The 17,739-nt window shown below is 37.6% G+C and overlaps 1 protein-coding gene across 2 annotated transcripts; it reads right to left on the bottom strand.

The window, feature by feature from the left end:
* Positions 1 to 6,365: 6,365 nt before the first annotated feature.
* LOC113727597 (nuclear transcription factor Y subunit C-2-like) lies at positions 6,366 to 9,716 on the bottom strand. 2 transcript variants are annotated; one of them, XM_027251849.2, is made up of 2 exons: positions 9,341 to 9,716; positions 6,366 to 7,637 (listed from the first exon to the last, which is right to left on the bottom strand). In XM_027251849.2, the coding sequence occupies exon 2, from the start codon at positions 7,608 to 7,610 to the stop codon at positions 6,828 to 6,830; it is 783 nt and encodes a 260-aa protein (XP_027107650.1). In that variant the 5' UTR covers positions 7,611 to 7,637; positions 9,341 to 9,716; the 3' UTR covers positions 6,366 to 6,827. The 2 variants fall into 2 exon arrangements, with proteins under 2 accessions (XP_027107650.1, XP_027107651.1); XM_027251850.2 differs by lacking the exon at positions 9,341 to 9,716 and adding an exon at positions 8,867 to 9,279.
* Positions 9,717 to 17,739: the final 8,023 nt, after the last annotated feature.

Below are 17,739 nucleotides of genomic sequence, written 5' to 3'. Positions count from 1 at the left end.
GGTTCTTGATTCTTTTGAGGTCTAATGGGTTGAATATGAAATAGCTGCTAATGCAAGCCAAATTGAGCTCTTTTCTTGTTCCAAGTCTTTTTTTTTATTGCGAATCCTCCATTTATTTTTCAGCTTGCATTGGCTGTTGTCAAAAATCAATCAAAAGACTCAAGTGACTCTTTGCTAGGCAATCACCACTTTGCATGGCGGACTGAATCTAAATTTCAAGCAGGAGGCTCTGCATTATTGATCTCACCTGTTTTTCAGCAGGTGGCAACTCTATGCTAGGGATTGCTAGCAGGCTTGATGGACTCGTATAGAACCTAGTGGGGAACCCCTTCGTCTAGTGACTAAATGGACTCAAGAAAAGGCCACATATTATCAAAGTTATTTGTCATTAGATGGTTGTTGTGCAGCCAATGGGGGTAGCGTCACATGGGATCCTCAGCGTCACTTCTATATTTATGTCAACTGTCTTGTTTATTTAATTTGTTATGTGCTGTTTATTTAAATTCCTTCACCATCACGTGATAAGTGGAATTGACACTGGATTTGGCATCGAGTAGTAGCATAGAGGATCCCAACTAACGTGGTATATATACTTGTAAATGCTATATAGTTCACAAGCTGCTCAGAGGTGAAGTCAATTTTGGAAATTTCACCTTCAGTGCTAAGGTTATACTATTAGGAAATTTTGACCTATATGCAAAGGTTACATGTTTCTAGCCATATCAATCATATTATTCTCTACTTAGTTCCTGTCTTATAACCCAATTCATAAATTTAATGAATTTAGATTTAAATATGTTTTGAAAACTAAAAATTGAACATCTGAATTAATTAAGTGACACTGAATTTTTTAGATAAAACTTGCTCCCAAAAATACGTAATAAACTATTCACTTATCACTGAATGTGGTGATATATACTCAAATGTATTTGATTCAATATTCAACAATTCAATAATTTAATAGATTCAGACTTTAAATTTCATATTTCATATTTCAATTGTCAGATTTCAGTTTTATCAAACGCATCCTTAGACAGTGATTAACTAATTTGCTGTATCCTACAAAGGATTTATGCTCTTAACTAATCACTAGTTACGTCTATAGCAATTAAAAGAAAGATACTAATACACTATTTCCTGAAAATGTATTCAATTACCCTCTTAGCTAGCCATAAGTTAAATATGTTGACATTAAGAGAAAGGTAATCACTGATAGCCGAACATCTGAATGCCTTCAATTTATGATTCATGAGTTCCATTAGGCCAAGAATGGAGAGGAGATTAACCAAACTAGTCAACTGAATTACATATTAGCTTTTCCAACCTGGTTTAAAATCTATTATGTTTTTTCTTTTTTGTGGTACTTCAATAAAAAAAAAATATATGTAACCTTTGCATGATATGATATTTCGTACAAAGCAAACTTATGTTTCTCTTCTTCTTCTTTTTTCAATTTTCTCTATCCTTTTTCTTTTCCTTAACATACGAATTAGTGAACTTTGAGTATTTATCATGCATGGTTGTTGGCAGTTGAACCATCTTCCTATTCTTTTTCGGTGTTTAATCAATGCCTTGGAATTTTTTCTTCTTTTTTGCAGTAGATTCTACGTAATCTGGTTGAATATTTACATCTACTGAGCATTCAGCTATTGTTCATTATTGATCCCAACTCAATCATAGTAACTTATAACTTTACAATTATATATGCGATACAAATATATATTTTTTTATTGATATAGTTATCACATTGCCTCTTATGCAAGGGTGTAATTAATTCATATCATAATTTTCCTACCATTGTACATCTCTTATTGAATCGTTGCATATAAAAATTTTTTTCCGAAATAAGTTTTTACCTTCTTGCCTAAGTTTAAAGATTTGTTAATTTATTATACTTTCTTCGTCGATTTCCAAAAGAAATACCGATGCATTTCTAAAACCCTTCCCCAACAATTTTCTTCCGATTCAAAGTTGGAATTCACAAGAAAGTTGAAATACTTTACTGTAGCAAGTAAGAAAAGGGAAAAAACTTTCTCATGAACTTGCAATGAGATAATTATGGTAACCGTGCAGCCAATGCAGTATATAGTGCTTAAAAATGCAATGTCTAACTTTGGAAATTTGGCCTACAATGCACAAAAGGTCATACCCATTTAGCAAACGTTTATATACCTATAGCCATGAATCATATTCTATACTTAGATAATAATTAACAAGTGTAGGTTTCAGGACATGATACTGTGTAAGTAATTAATTGTGTGAAGATGTGATTGCATCTCCATCATTAACTGTTCAGAACGATTGAGGCCTAAGTGTTGATATCTCAAATCCCTGAATGGCATATTAGCTTTTCCTAGCTGGTTTAAAAACTTTGCTCAAAGCAATTTTGTATGTCAAATTTTGACACGTGGCCCGAATGGTTGTCAGTAAAATCGTTCGGATCAGTTTTGTGTAAAATGCACAAGATGTAACTTTGCATGCATATGATGTAACTCACACTCAATAATGCGTAACTATAGAATAAAATTTTGCGAACCCCATAGTGTGAAAAACTATGTACAAGATGCAATCTGAATTTTACATTTTTTTTTTTTTTGCCAAATCTTGACCATAAACCTTTAGGAACGGTTGCATTCTGCAACCGTTCTTATCCCTCCTCCGTGAAATTTTGACCTAGGGTGAATGGATTACACTCTTTTAGACATTTATGCGGTTTTTTGTCTTAGGAAATGAGTCTACATGTCAAGACACAATGCAAATGAAAATAATTACGTTAGACTCTTCAAATGTTGTAAAGATGCAAGGATCGATGTGAATCATTGCAGCCAACTATTCAAGAAAATTGAAACCTCAACCATTGAGACCTCAGATCCGTTTCAAAATTCTTATGAACTCTATTAAGTTTTTACTGTTTATAAAGGAGATTTCCCCTAATTAGCTACCCCTACACGGTTGGTTGCCAAACAACTCAACAATTACAATAGCATCGGCAACTGTTGCATTTGGATTAGGCAAAAGAACTGAAAGTCATTATCTCGAATGCTTCATTGGCAACAATCTAATTATACACTGCTACTGTCCCATTCATTTCTCTTTCCCTCCTTAATCACTAGAAAAGATACTGCAATTAGAACTGAATTAACTCTTGTGGACAATTGGTCCTGGTCTAAAGCAAAACTTCACTAATTTCAAAAGGGATACCTTAAAGGGTGTAGGAAGTTCAAAATTTTTATATAAAAAAAAAAAAAAAAAATTCTGTCTACTTGAAAATTGTTATTCCCCCTCAACCCTGGAAGGAGAAGAGAAAGGGCAAGCTTTAATGAGGTATCTTAGAAAGGAATGCATATACGACCTCTACAACCGATTAGCAGTATACACCATGTTGTGCATGGAAAATGGAATATAGGCATTTGGTATAAGAAAAGAGTATATTTGGCAAGATCTGAAGTGTTCAAAAATCTTGTATGATTAAATTAGACTATTTCTTATTGAAGATAATCGATGCCTCAATGATGATTTCCTAGTATTACCAGGACACCAGATACAACTTTGGTATTACTGCAAAGGTAATTCCCGAACACCACAAGAAATGCAATTCCATCATAAGACGTTGTAGTAAACAGGCAAAAGAACATGCTTTCATCGGTAGCATCTACATAACCAGCTGCCTTGGGTGTTAAAACGGTACATTTAAAGTTTATATATGGTTATCACATACATAAAATATTTCACATCAGGATAGACGAGCATTATGGTATTTAAGTTCACATAAGAAAAAACAAATCCACAAGTTCTACATTACATCATCCACTTAATAAACTTAAAGATCCTAAGTTGCTGTTCTGACCACCCTCTGATCTTTCTTGTTTGACAAGTTTTTCCCCAATGATTGTGGTAAATCTGCATATCAAATCCAGGTCCTTTGGGGAACAACCAGGAGCCAAAATCTGCAAGAGAATACAGTATTGGAATGCTAGACTTTATATTCAGCTAGCAACATGTGTAATTAAGATGGAAACAAAGCTTTGAGTTGTAAGTAGACAAGCCATAATTAATTAAATATACAATCATCAGTCCATGATAGTTCTCTTTACCGACTAAGAATCGAAAGGTGATTGAGGCTGCTGTGGTGCGGGTGCCTCTGACCATAAGTGCGGAGCTACTTGGTCCGACTTAGCATGGATCTATCATAATAACCATATCCAGTGTAGATCTATAACTATACACTTATAATGTAATAATATTTGAGCATTATGACATTTATATGAACATAACATATATCTACATGAAGGTAAATGGAATATATTCACTTGGATATTCTTGCTGTGAAACTGTGTACCAGCAAATGTGACGCAGATCTCAATTTGAGAGAGGTAAGGAAAAATGATATAGAGAAAGGTATGAAAGGAAGATAACAAACAAGCCTTAAGAAGGTTTCTTTGCAGGGAATGCATACTCAACAATTTGCTAGCAACATATTTCTAATGAATTGAAAGCCAATAACTTTGTCATTAAAAACTGCAAAAAAAAAAAAGAACATCTCTTAAAGAGTTGAAAAAAAAACTTTGTATATGGAATTTGCACCTACACATGCATGGATTAGCAAGCTTTCATCAATATTTGCAGTTTGTTTGTCTTGGGAAATGAGTCCACATGTCAAGACACAGTGTCGATGAGTATATCTGAACAATGTAACATATATATGTTGTTTTGGAAAATATGTACTGCAAGTCTGCAACTTCAACATCAACAGTATGTATAAAGCATTGGCAGAGCCAAAACTTGACTTGGGCAGGGGGTAGGGGGACAAGACTAGTAAAGAAGGGATTTGGGGCACAAAAGGTTTGTCGGATTCCACAAAGTGTAATTCATTGTTTTCATGATGTGACTCACTTTTAACAGAAAATAACTATAGAACAAATTTTTTTGGGCTTCACACATGCATTGAAAATTATGTACATGCAGTGATCTGAGTCTTACATTTTTTTTTCAGCTAATCTTGACCGTTAACTGCTCAGGCCGCAAAAAAGTACAATTTAGACGGCATCTGTACATTTAAAAAAAAAAAACTTTAGGTGGCAAAGTTTAATATTTTCAAGGATATAAGTGAAAATTTATAAGATTTTAATGGGGTATAACAGAATTACTAAAATCTTGGGGGGCAAGTACAATTTTTAGAAAAATATAAACAAAAGCTTTAATATTGTAAGGAGCTATTGAAGAATTTTCGAATTCTTCGGTGGTGCATCCGCCAGTGTCCGTTTCAAAATATTTCTATTAAGTTTTTACTGTTTTAAAGGAGAATTTGAAAGAACCGAAAGTCCAACCAAACTGATCCTCCTTTGGTATCGTCCCATTCCTTTCTCTTTTCTTTCCCTACCAATGGTTACTCTGGTGTATGCTAGTTTAAGATGGGGCATGTTTATGGTGGTTCAAAGATGTTTGAATCATTTTTTTTAATGATTTCATTGCTGAATTAGATGGTTCACAAATGAGAAATATGCCATCCTGTGCCCCTGAGCAATCAGAATAAGCCTGCAATGCTCTAGTTCATACCCATCTTCCAAAAGAATTAAGGAAGGAATGTGTTCTTGAGCTTAGTTTCATAATTCCAACCAGTCTTGCCATGCATAGAGGTTTCTCAAGCAGCTTTCATACCTTTTCCATTTCTTTCCTCGTCTAGTAGACTTTTGATGTTCATCATCAAATCCTTGTCAAGCAAGATGTGGATATCTGCATTCGTAGCTTTAAACAACAGTCAAGCTATGAGAATGATCATTTCTATCTCAAAAATATTGCCAAAAAAGTGAATGGTTTGTTTAAGATGATAATCACTTTTGTGGACAACTGGTCCTGGACTAAAGCAAAACACCACTAATTTCAAACGGTATACCTCAAAGGTGACTGGGAATTTCAAGAATATTTATCATGAAAATTCTAAGCCCACTTGTAAACAAGAAAATTTATGTATACATGCAAAATTTATCATTCCCCTCAACCCTAGAAGGGAGAAGAGGAAACAGGTACAGATGCCAAGAAGAGCAAGAGCAAGCATACACGAGGTATTCGAGATGGGAATGCATAAAGAACCTCTGCAATCTTTGACAGCATATACAATGTTGCTTTAGTCCAAAAAACAGAACACAGGCACCTAGAACAAGATAAACAGTGGCTAGATCTGAAGCGTTACACCATCGCTTATTCAGGACAACTGATGCCTCGGGCTCTAAATCGTCTCACAATACTTGGCTATTTGTTTACCTTCCTGTTCCCAAATGAGGATTTCCTAGTATTAACTGCAAACCAGGCACAACTTTGGGGTATTACTACAATAATAATTCCCAAACACCTCAAGAAATGCAATATCATCATAACGCTTTGTATCATAGCATCTACGCAACAAGCGCTGGATGTTCAAAAAACGGATCTAAATTTTATATATAGTTATTACATTCAGAAAATAATGCACATCAGGAAAAACAAGCTATATGGTAGAAAAGTTCAAATAGGATAAACAAAATACATAAGCTCCACAACATCATATGCACTTGACAAATTTAGACATCCCAAGTTGCTTTTCTGACCACCCTCAGAATCCTGATCCTTCTTGTTTGACAAGGTTTGCCTCAGTGATTGCTGTAAAGCAGAATATAAGGCCTAATGCGGAATAAGCAGGAGCCAAAATCTGAAGCAAACCATGAATACAGAGTGCGATACCCATTTTCAGCTGGCAGTGCAAGTTGGAAACAGAGCTCTTAGATTGTAAGTAGAGAACCTATAAGTAACAAATCGTACTTCCATCAATCCATGATAATTCTACTTACTGACTAAGAGTCAGAAGGTGATTGAGGCTGCTGTGGTGCGGTCGCCTCTGACCATAAATGTGGAGCCATGTAGGGGTGAGGCTGCTGTCCGTACAGAGTAGGATCAATAGCAGGCGTGTTCACGGGTAGTCCAGGAGCAGGAGGCCTTGCCGGTGCCATCTGCTGTGGTTGCATATAATAATAAGGCAGAGAACCAGAAGATTCCCCTAACGGCATTGCATTTCTAGGCACTGCTAGGAGCGCTTCATCTTTCAGATCTTCCCTTGGTATTATATCAACCAAAAAGTCAAATACATCAGTTCTTGCAATTGCTGCAGCAATATCATTCTTTTGAAGCGTCCTCCTTTTGTTTTCTTCAGTGTGATTCCAAGCACGCAAAGTCAGTTCCAAGATGAACATCTCACAGGCCCTGGCAAAGACAATTGGTGCCTCAGCTGATATCATTCTTACATCTTCATCAGCCTTCATGATCTTCTTAATCCTTGCCAAGGGAAGACTATGATTCTTAAATTCAGTAAGCCTATCAATCTCTTGGCGCTGATTTCCCCAGAAGGACTGAAGTTGTTGCTCCAATTCCTGTTGCTGCTGCTGGTGTATCTGCTGGTATGCACGTTGTTCTCCAATCTGAACTCCTGTTGTTTGACCAGTAGGCTGGCTGGCTACAACTGATGTCACCAATGATCCCTGACCAGGATTTCCAGTGTACACATTCGTGGCATACGAAAGCTGAGGCATGCCACCAACTATGCCACTGACCTGCGGCTGGCTATGATCTTGCTTATCCATTCTGTTTGCTTATCATAGAATAGTTCACTGACAAAAAGATAAACACAAAGTCATTTAATAGTTCATAAAAAACAAATTTCTTGAAAGACAACAAAGCAATGCATTTTATGTCAGCTAGACCATTATTTCACTTCTTTCCAAAGAAATTCCATCTATTATCAGAGGGCCTTTTAGAAACATATTCGGATATTTCCCAAAGTAAAATTCTGTTCACTGGAAACCACCTTCATAACATCCTAATTCGCACCACACCTGCATGTGGAAAGAACTTCTCAACTAACACAAAAAGAATAATACAAATGTTGCCTTATCAGAACCCTGAATGTAATAAATGCAGGAAACCCATGTAGGTTTTAACTGCAAATCCCATCCTACAATCTGCCACAACAATCGAACCAAAACTCATAAACACCTACAATGACAGAGTCATGTGCAACCAACCAGAGTGAGACACACATACACCGACAATCAATCCAGACGTCAACTGACTAGAAAATGAAAAAGAAACCATACTGCAATCAGAAGGGGAGTAAATCGACAAAATTGTCAAATAACCGTTGTATAAGAGACTTCTTAGTTTTTACAACCACTAACCTTGAACATAAAGCCATTCCAAATCAGGCAAGAAGCACAGAAGTGGCTACCAACTGCAGATAATAATATTCCAGCATAGCACATCTAATAGTATTCAATTTTTGAAGCAAAAGACATAGTAGATTAGTTGCTTTAGATTGCATTAGTCAATCAAACCACATTTCTCCATTGTGGCTAATCCACCATGCCAGATTTGGGTTACGATCACGAACATTCCAATCATATATATTTACCATCAGCGCACCTCTTACACTGCCATCCAACTTCCAAATCCAACTAAGAAATCACTTCGTGATTTTCTAGAAGCACCATTCATTGATTGTAAAGTAAAACCTTTTGTGGCACATCTTTTACTTTTCGCAGCACAATCTCGGCCAGGTAAAAAGCCCTTTCTCTTGTAGTGATGCACAACAGAAATTCAGGCAGCACTAGTGATTGTTTTTCATTTCAGCATCATAAATAACTGGAATTCTATAAATGGCAAAAGCTATACAAACAGACCTAAAAACTGAATGAGAAAAAAATTAACCTGCATGTCATTTTCCTACCATCTTTTATTCCATTTTATTTCTTCTATGCTACCATTAAGTCTAAAAATCACCTGAGGATCATAGACAACTATTCTATGGTACTGTGGTTAAAGTCCTTTTTTTTGGTCTTACAATTAAGTTTTCGGTTCTTCAATTTCTTAGTCTTCTCTTCCCCATCCCTGCATCATCCTTGCCCCTTCTCAAATTCTTCTATTTCCTTTTTCCCTTTTAAACAAAAAACAAACAGCCAAAAGTTACCTTACCCCATCAACATCAAAGTCAGCATAAAAAGAAATGTACGGTGAGAGTCAGAAAATTAATCCTAACGGAACCACACAAATTCATAATCATGAATGGACAAAGCAAAAACGTATTATACATACATCAGTCATGCACGTTGGAAACTACTAACGAAAACATAAAATCACACCCCAAATACAAGACAAGGACAATAAACAAAATTCAAACCCGAATTGTAAAAATCAATAAATCACAATCCCACAAGCACCAAGAAAATTTTCCAATACGGGCTTTCTCAGTTTTTTGTAATTTATCTTTTTTCTTGTCAAGAAAACATAAGAACACAGAGAAAGAACAAAAGGGTACCTGGTGAATCCGAAATTTTTTATGCGGGCTGCAGTGGTGTGAAAGGACAACGAGTAGAAGAAAATCTTCCGCAAAGACACGAGGACAAGATATGGTTCCGTACGTTACATAGAAATATGCAAGAAAGTCAGTCCGCTTTTGAGGTTTCGATATGGTCTAGGTTCTGGTAACTGACAACAGGACAACAGAGGCGATCAAATGATTGTCTGGTTCTGCAACTGAAAGAGAGTTCCATCTCTCATGGATTCTGGAGGACCCCAATTTTTTCATTTTTTTTCCTACCCTTTCATTTCTTTTTGTTAGCCCCCTTTCTAGCTTTATGGCCTTTTAGGCCTTTAACTTCACAAAAACTAGTTTCTTGGACCTTGGTGTGCGCTTAATGTAAAGAAAATATCGCATCTTCTATATATAAACGTACATCCAATGTGCGTGTAATTTATAAATAATTATTATTTTTTACTAATTTGTAAAATTTTATTTTTGCACAAATAAATTTTATAAGAATTTTTCATTAGAAAACTTCAATTTATAAGTAATTTTTCCTTCAATTAAAAATAAATAATTTGATAATTGCAATATTTAGAGTAGTTATAAGAGGTTATGTCGACAAATCTCATCAGGTAATTAAGGAAAAAAATTAATTTTTCTAAGGATAAAATTAAAAGAAAAAAAACAAAAAATATTTACACCAACTGTCAACTGTCATTGCTTTCCCTTATGTAAGGCATAAATAGTAAGAAAAAAAATTGGTTTTCATTTCTTGCCCCATCTGATGTGGAAATATAGACGTAGAATTGCGTCTGTGGATTCCTTCGTCATTTATTCGCTGAAATCCAATGGTGCCAGAATGGAATCTAATATGGGTCAAGGGGAAATGGGGCAGGGACGGTGCAACCGTCCTTGAACGGTTAATGGCCCTGATTTGGCCTCAAAAATTTGTGCGGCTGAAATTACAAGTTATAACTCGATTTTCACGTCATGTGTGGATCTCACAAAAATTTGCTCTAAAGTTACGCGATGTGCAAAAAAAGTTACACGATGTACAAAGAAAGTTACGCGCAGTTGATAATGACCAAAACCGTCCGTGCCTGGGTAGAGTCATTCTCTCTCTAAAATGAGAGCTCTCTCTCTCTAGTAGAGACCCTCTCTCCGGTGTGAGAGCAAAAAAGCTTTTCAAACACTCAAACACACTCAAATTTCAAATTTCAAAGCAAACAGTCCAAATTTCAAAAACAAGCCCCAGCACCGAACCAAAAACCGCCAATCAATTGTGCACGAGCTATCCAGAGTACAAACTACCATTCTTCTAGCAAACTACCAAAATCTTGTTTTCAGTTCTGAGTTTTAGTGGAGGCTGTCTCAGAAAGGGGATGCAAGTCCCTACTCTGTTTCTCTTTATTAATCGCAGGAAGCATTGATATGTCGGTTGTGGGGTCATAAAGGCAGCTCAACCCCACCTTGTGCTTCTACAAAAGAAAAAAAAAAAAAAGTTTACCGTCTGGCCTAGGCTTTTATTGTTTTACGTACTTGTTTTTACATACTTATTTTTTATCCTCTGTTTTCTTGTGGTAAATGCAGGTGGCTCTAACTCAGATACCTCCAAGGAGTGGGCAAATCTGATTAAAGCGGCTGAAATTGATACAAGCACCATTGAACAACACCACAGTATGGCCGAGAACCTTACAAAGGCTTTCCATAGGTTCGATCTTAGCAGCACAGAGATGGAAGGAATAGATCTGGAAACAGAGGATGTGTTAGCTGGAGTCGAGGAATGTAAGCTGACCTTGGTAGGAAGAATCATGGGAGAGAAAGTTGCAAATTTTACAGGGGTTAAAAACTACGCATCACATGTGTGGGGCTACCCCAGAAACCTACAAGTCAGTGAGCTCGGCCCAAATGTCTTCCAGTTTAACTTTGCAGATGAAAAAGACAAGGAGAAAGCTCTGAATGGGAGACCATGGGTCATTGATAACCAGTTACTAGTTGTTAAGCCATGGTCACCGGGAATAGAGAGGAGTCCGGAAGCATTCCATGAATCTCACATGTGGATACAAGTGTGGAACCTCCCAATCCACTGGTTGAGTAAAGCGGTGGGTTTTAAACTTGGACAAATGTTCTCTGCAGTAAAGGAAGTAATCATCCCACCAGGAGGGGGAAAGGAGGGGAGACATATGAAAATTTTAGCAGAAGTGGATATATCACAGCCACTGGCGAGAGGCACTACTATAAAGTTTAATGGGAACCCAATATGGGTTGAATTTCGATACGAAAAGTGCCCAGATTTCTGCTACAAATGCGGAATAATAGGACATGGAGATAAAAATTGCAAAGCAATGGTGGGTAGAGAGCATAACCAGAGAGAAGAACAATTTGGGACATGGATGAGAGCAGGAAACATCATGGCTTCTCCGTTAAGAGCAAGTAGAACGTCTGAAGGAAGTACCCTAGAAATGGTTGAACCACAGAAACAAAAAGAGAGAGGGATGTTAGAGGGAGTAGGGGTAAGAAATCAAGAAGTTAGGATGAATAAAATTAAAGTGGGTACAGTTGGAGAATTGAAAAAAGATGAGAAGAGTAAGGAGCAAAATGAGGTGAAAAAATCAAAGGAAGATGAAGAAAAACTGAGGAAAAATGAGGGAGTAGTGAGGGAGGAGGAAGTCAGTGGAAGTATAGAGGGAAGGAATGTGAAGGAGAATAAGGAGAATGTAGAACCAGAGGAAAAGAAAAAAGAAGATGAAAACAAAATAGCACTTGAAATAGTCCAGGTAATGGAGACGGATGAAGGAGAAGAGGAAAGGGTTTTGAGTAAAATTGGGGGACAAGGGGTTGAGGAGAACCAACCGCACACGGTGCATGGCAAAGACAGAAATGCAAGGGGAGGGGTACAGGCTAGGAGAAGGCCATGCGTCACAAGGAAACCGCTGGCAGATATCACAACTGAAATGGGAAAACCCAAGATGAGAGGTAAGAGGAAACTGACAGGTAACAATCTGGTAGATAGCATGATGGAGATTGATGAGGTAGAGGAGCAGAAACCAAAAATGATGAAGCTGGGGGAGATTTTGCATATATAACTAGGGGCATTGGAGGCAAGCCCAAGAAAGCCTCCACAGTGTAAATGAGAGTTGTGGCGTGGAACTGTCGAGGTGCTGGGAGCCCCTTGACAGTTCCCCAACTCAAGGAGGTATTACGCCTCCACTCTCCAGAGGTAGTGTTTTTATCAGAAACGAAAAATCAAAAAAGAGTCATTGATGGTATCATGAAGCAGATTCGTTTTGATCATAATGTAGTAGTAGAACCAGTAGGAAAAGCAGGGGGTCTAGCTATGATGTGGAAAAAGGAAGTAAAAGTACTACAGCTCCATACTTCAGAATTCTCAATTTAGATGAGAATCTATGATGAGGAAGTAAAAGAAGAATGGTGGTGCATTGGAATTTATGCAAGTACGGATGATGCAACCAGAAGATTGCAATGGGAAGGGCTGGAGGAAAGAATGAAGTGGGGGGGAATAAGTGGATTCTGTTGGGAGACTTCAATGATATTCTATCAAATGAAGAAAAATGGGGGGGTAGGAAAAGAAGTGAGGGTAGCTTTAGATGCTTCAGAAACTTTATCCAGAAAGCTAGCCTGGTAGACATACATTTCGAAGGCAACCCATGGACATGGAGTAACCAATGGGAGAATGGGGGAGAGATTAAGCAAAGGCTGGATAGATGTCTGAGTAGCACAGAGTGGTTCCAAATCTTTGGGAATGCAACCTGCAAACATGTGGAAAATGAGGCTTCAGACCACTCAATGCTGGTGCTGTCTACTATACCAGTTCAAAAGAAAATGAAGAAAAGGTTTGTCTTCGACCAAGTCTGGGCGCAGAGCCAAGAAGCAGAAGGGGTAGTGAGGCAGGTCTGGGCAAGACCACAGGTGGGCTCAAAAATGTTCAAGATTACTAGGAAAATTAGAGAGTGTCGGATAGCTCTTCTAAGTTGGAATAGACTGAATAAAAAAAATGCAGCTATACAGATTAATGAGATTAAAAGGAAGATACAAGAGCTAAAAGAATCTGCAGTTCAAGGGAAAAGTAGGGAAATGGCTGAATTGAAACTAAAGTTGAGTAGTGCCTATAAAGCTGAGGAAATATTCTGGGCACAAAAGGCAAGGAGCAAATGGCTAAAGGAAGGGGACAAGAATACAGCCTATTTTCATGCTTGTGTGAAGACAAGAAGGAAACGGAATCAGATAACAAGTTTACAGAAAGGAAATGGAGAATGGTGTTCAGATAATCAACAAATCATCCAAGAGATTTGCAGGTACTATGAAGACCTATACACCACATCTCAGCCACGAGACATGGAAGAAGTGCTGGAAGGGGTGCCTGTATCAATTACTAGCAGACTAAATCAGACTTTGATACAACCTGTGGAGGAAGCTGAGGTGAGAGTAGCCGTGTTCTCCATGCACCCAAATAAAGCACCTGGACCTGATGGTATGACACCCTTATTTTTTCAAAGATACTGGAATGATATTAAAACAGATGTGGTGTCTGCTATTCAAAGCTTTCTAAGCCATGGCCACCTTTTAAAGAGCATAAATGAGACTAGCATAATCCTCATTCCAAAGGTTGAAAACCCTATAGCTCTGGCAAACTATAGGCCTATCAGCCTCTGTAATGTACTTTATAGAATCTTAGCAAAAATTTTGGCCAACAGACTGAAAAAAGTTATCGCTTTGTGCATTAGCTCTTCTCAATCTGCCTTCGTTCCTGGAAGACAGATTGTTGACAACATCATTTTGGCCCATGAAATCATGCATTTTTTAAAAAGCAAAAGAAAGGGTAATACTGCTTTTATGACCTTAAAGCTTGACATGGCAAAGGCTTATGACCAGGTGGAATAGAAATTTGTGGGCAGAATGATGTTAAAAATGGGGTTCTGTCCTATTTTTGTAAGATGAATTATGAGTTGTATGTCCTCTGTGTCCTATTCTTTCAACATTAATGGGGAAAGGGTGGGGTATGTGAAACCTAGTAGGGGTATTAGACAGGGGGATCCCTTATCCCCCTATCTTTTCTTGTTCTGCTCGGAAGGGTTGTCTAATCTCATGGCAAGGGCAATTGAAGATAGGCAGATTACAGGTCTCAAACTGAGTAGAAATGGACCAGTGCTATCTCATTTATTCTTTGCTGATGACTCTTTATTTTGTTGTAAAGCGCACCCACAGGAAGCTAGAGCCATGCAAAGGATACTTGCAAAATATGAACTAGCCTCAGGACAGTGCATTAACTATGACAAATCTGCTGCTTTCTTTAGCAGAAATTGTAGCAGACAGCATAGGAGGCAGACATGTGAAAAGATGAACAACATCAGAGAGGCAAACAATGGCAAATACTTGGGACTTCCCCTGGTGATAACAGCATCAAAAAAGCAAGTTTTCGCCTACATTGTTGATAAAGCAAAATCCAGAATGCAGGGATGGAAGCACAACCTACTCAGCTATGCAGGAAAAGAGGTACTACTTAAGTCAATCGTAATGGCTTTACCAAATTACACAATGTCATGCTGTAGGTTGCCTAAAGGACTTTGTAATGAAATCTGTGGTCAAATGGCAAAATTTTGGAGAGGTCAAAATAAAGAGGATAGGAAGATGCAATGGGTAAGTTGGGAGAAAATTACACAGATGAAGGGAAATGGGGGTCTGGGCTTTAGAGATCTAGAACACTTTAATAGTGCTTTGTTAGCAAAGCAACTCTGGAGGATATTGATGCAACCAGACTTATTAGTGAGTAGAGTGCTAGGAGCAAAGTATAAAATAGCGCAAACAGACTAGGATGGAGCAGCTCCGAAGAATGCATCATGGGTGTGGAAAAGTATATACAGCTCTGGACTGGTGCTACAAAAAGGAATGTGGAAGAGAGTGGGAGATGGGACTACTATCAACATATGGAGGGATAAGTGGATCATGGCAGCACCAAATGGGAGAATAGCAACTCAGAAACCTCCAGCTTGTAACTTGCAAACTGTGGCAGACTTGCTGATAGAGAGGGAATGGAATAAGAAGCTGATTGAGGAGACGTTCTCAGAGCAGGAAACCTCACAAATATTACAGATGCCATTAAGTTTGTTTCCTAGAAAGGATGCGGTCTATTGGAAATACTCAAAATCAGGAAATTACACTGTGAAGTCAGGATATGCAGTAGAAAAGGAAGAGGTCAACGAAAGAAACAAGGAAATTCATGGAGAGGAAGGAACCAGCTACGCACAGCATAAAGGAAAAGTGTGGAAGAGCTTGTGGGGATTAAAGATGAAGCCAAAGATAAAACATTTCATATGGAAATGCCTACACAACAGCATTCCTGTAAATGTGTTGATACACAAAAGAACAGGAAGAGGCTCGCCATTATGCAAATGCTGTGGGGAGGGGGAAGAGACAGTGGAACACATGATGTTCTTTTGCAATAATGCTGAACCTATATGGAAGCTGGCCCCAATACAATGGGAGGGATTATTGCAATGGAGATCAAATTTCTGGAGATGGTGGGAAGGTATATTAGAGGCAAGGAGAAGACAAAGAGGTGAAGACCATATCACCTTAACAGCAAACATCATCTGGCAAATTTGGAAGGCAAGGAATGCTCGACAGTTTGAAGGGAAACGTGGAGAGTACATGACCATACTAGAAACTACAAAGAACGAATGGCTAGAGTTTCAAGAGGAGCAGGTGGAAAATGAAAAAAAGCACAGGACAGGAACAAGTCACCAAATGCAAAACCACCAATGGAGACCACCAGACGCAGGGGTAATGAAGATAAACACTGATGCTGCGATTACTACTAAATCAGCAGGAGTTGGATTAGGAATGATTGCGAGAGATTGTGAGGGAAACATTGTCCAAGCAAGAGGCATCAGGAAGTATAGCAGTGCAGGTGCGGAAATGGAAGAGGCAGATGCACTTCGACAAGGCCTGCTAATGGCTAGAGAAGCTGGCTGGCGAAGAATTGAAATGCAAACTGATTGCAAAGCCACCATTGAGACAATATGCAAGACAGGCTTGGGTGAAACACCAATTGGCACGATCATAGAAGATATTAGACATTTGAGTGACATGTTCCAAGACTGTACCTTTTCTTTTGTGTATAGAGATGGAAATAGAAGTGCTCATAAAATGGCACAATTTGCAACTAAACTTGTTTCCAAGATAATTTGGAAACAAAGTTTCCCCCTGTGGCTCAAAGAGAGTATACAGGAGGATAATAGGACTAATGTCCCTTTATGTAACTAAAATCTTGTATTATCAAGTTCATATATGTATAACAAGAATACCGTTTGAGAAAAAAAAAATTGAGTCAAAATATTTTTCACATGGTTTCTTCCCCTCCAATGGTACACAAGGACTTCTAGTTTTTTTTTTTTTTTTTCCTCATCAGGAGAGTGAGGGGTGAAATTTAAGAAGCGGGAAAGGTAAGGATAAAAATCATACATTATACATGTGATCTATCAAAATTAGAAACACCGCATGGGGAAAATTTTGTATGATATTTTAAAGTAAATATAAATACAATAGTAGGAGTGGTAATTTTCGACACGACCTGAAAGCAAGACATGAATGTAATACCAAATTAATGGGTTTGGATTGAGATTTCACGAGTTCAGATCAGAATCGAATCGGGTCGAATCTGATGAACTCGAAAAGAAAACAGATCGAATTCAGGTCACCTACGGGTTGACCCGATAACCCATTTATAAATTAAAAATAATTTTATGAATATAAAAAATATTTCATCTAATTAAACTAAATTATTTTTTTCCCAAAGGCATTAACCACTTAATCATAAATGAATTTGTTTGATTTGTGTGAAGTTGGAATTGTTATGTTTGGACAAATGGACAAATGATGTATTACATTATTTTTACTTTTATCGTGTCTTAATTCATTTCAAATCTGGTTTGGAATAAAACATTTTTACGTTCATTCATTATGGTTTCAAATCTGAATTGATTTTGTTAGAAACTACACTGATAAATTAGTAAATTGGAGTCATATTTCAGGTCATTCAGTGACCTATCAACTCAAAAATTTTGGAGTCAAGTCAGATATCCTAACTTGCCCTAAGTTGACAGATTGTGTTCTGGTCAGCAGGTTTTCTATTGTAATTGGATCTCAACACAACCCGCTTTACCACCCCTATACAATAGGACACATTATTTCCACGTTGAACTACAACATATGTGAATGAGGATATTTCAAGTAAGTTTTCCAATTCAGTTGATTATCAACCGGTCATGACTTTATCAAATTCAGCGACTTTCAACTTCGAAAACTTCAGTTTCAATATTCAGAGTTCAGACTTCAACTTCGAAAGTTACCAACAAATTTACCAGCTGATGCTAATACCAAGTGAATTGTAA

Source organism: Coffea arabica, chromosome 2c (assembly GCF_036785885.1).
Source record: "Coffea arabica cultivar ET-39 chromosome 2c, Coffea Arabica ET-39 HiFi, whole genome shotgun sequence".
Classification (NCBI taxonomy): domain Eukaryota; kingdom Viridiplantae; phylum Streptophyta; class Magnoliopsida; order Gentianales; family Rubiaceae; genus Coffea; species Coffea arabica.
This window is presented reverse-complemented; position numbering and strand designations above follow the sequence as displayed.

Bases quoted from the DNA above. Each gene is read 5' to 3' on its own strand.
- LOC113727597 (XM_027251849.2), bottom strand. From the start codon at position 7,610: ATGGATAAGCAAGATCATAGCCAGCCGCAGGTCAGTGGCATAGTTGGT.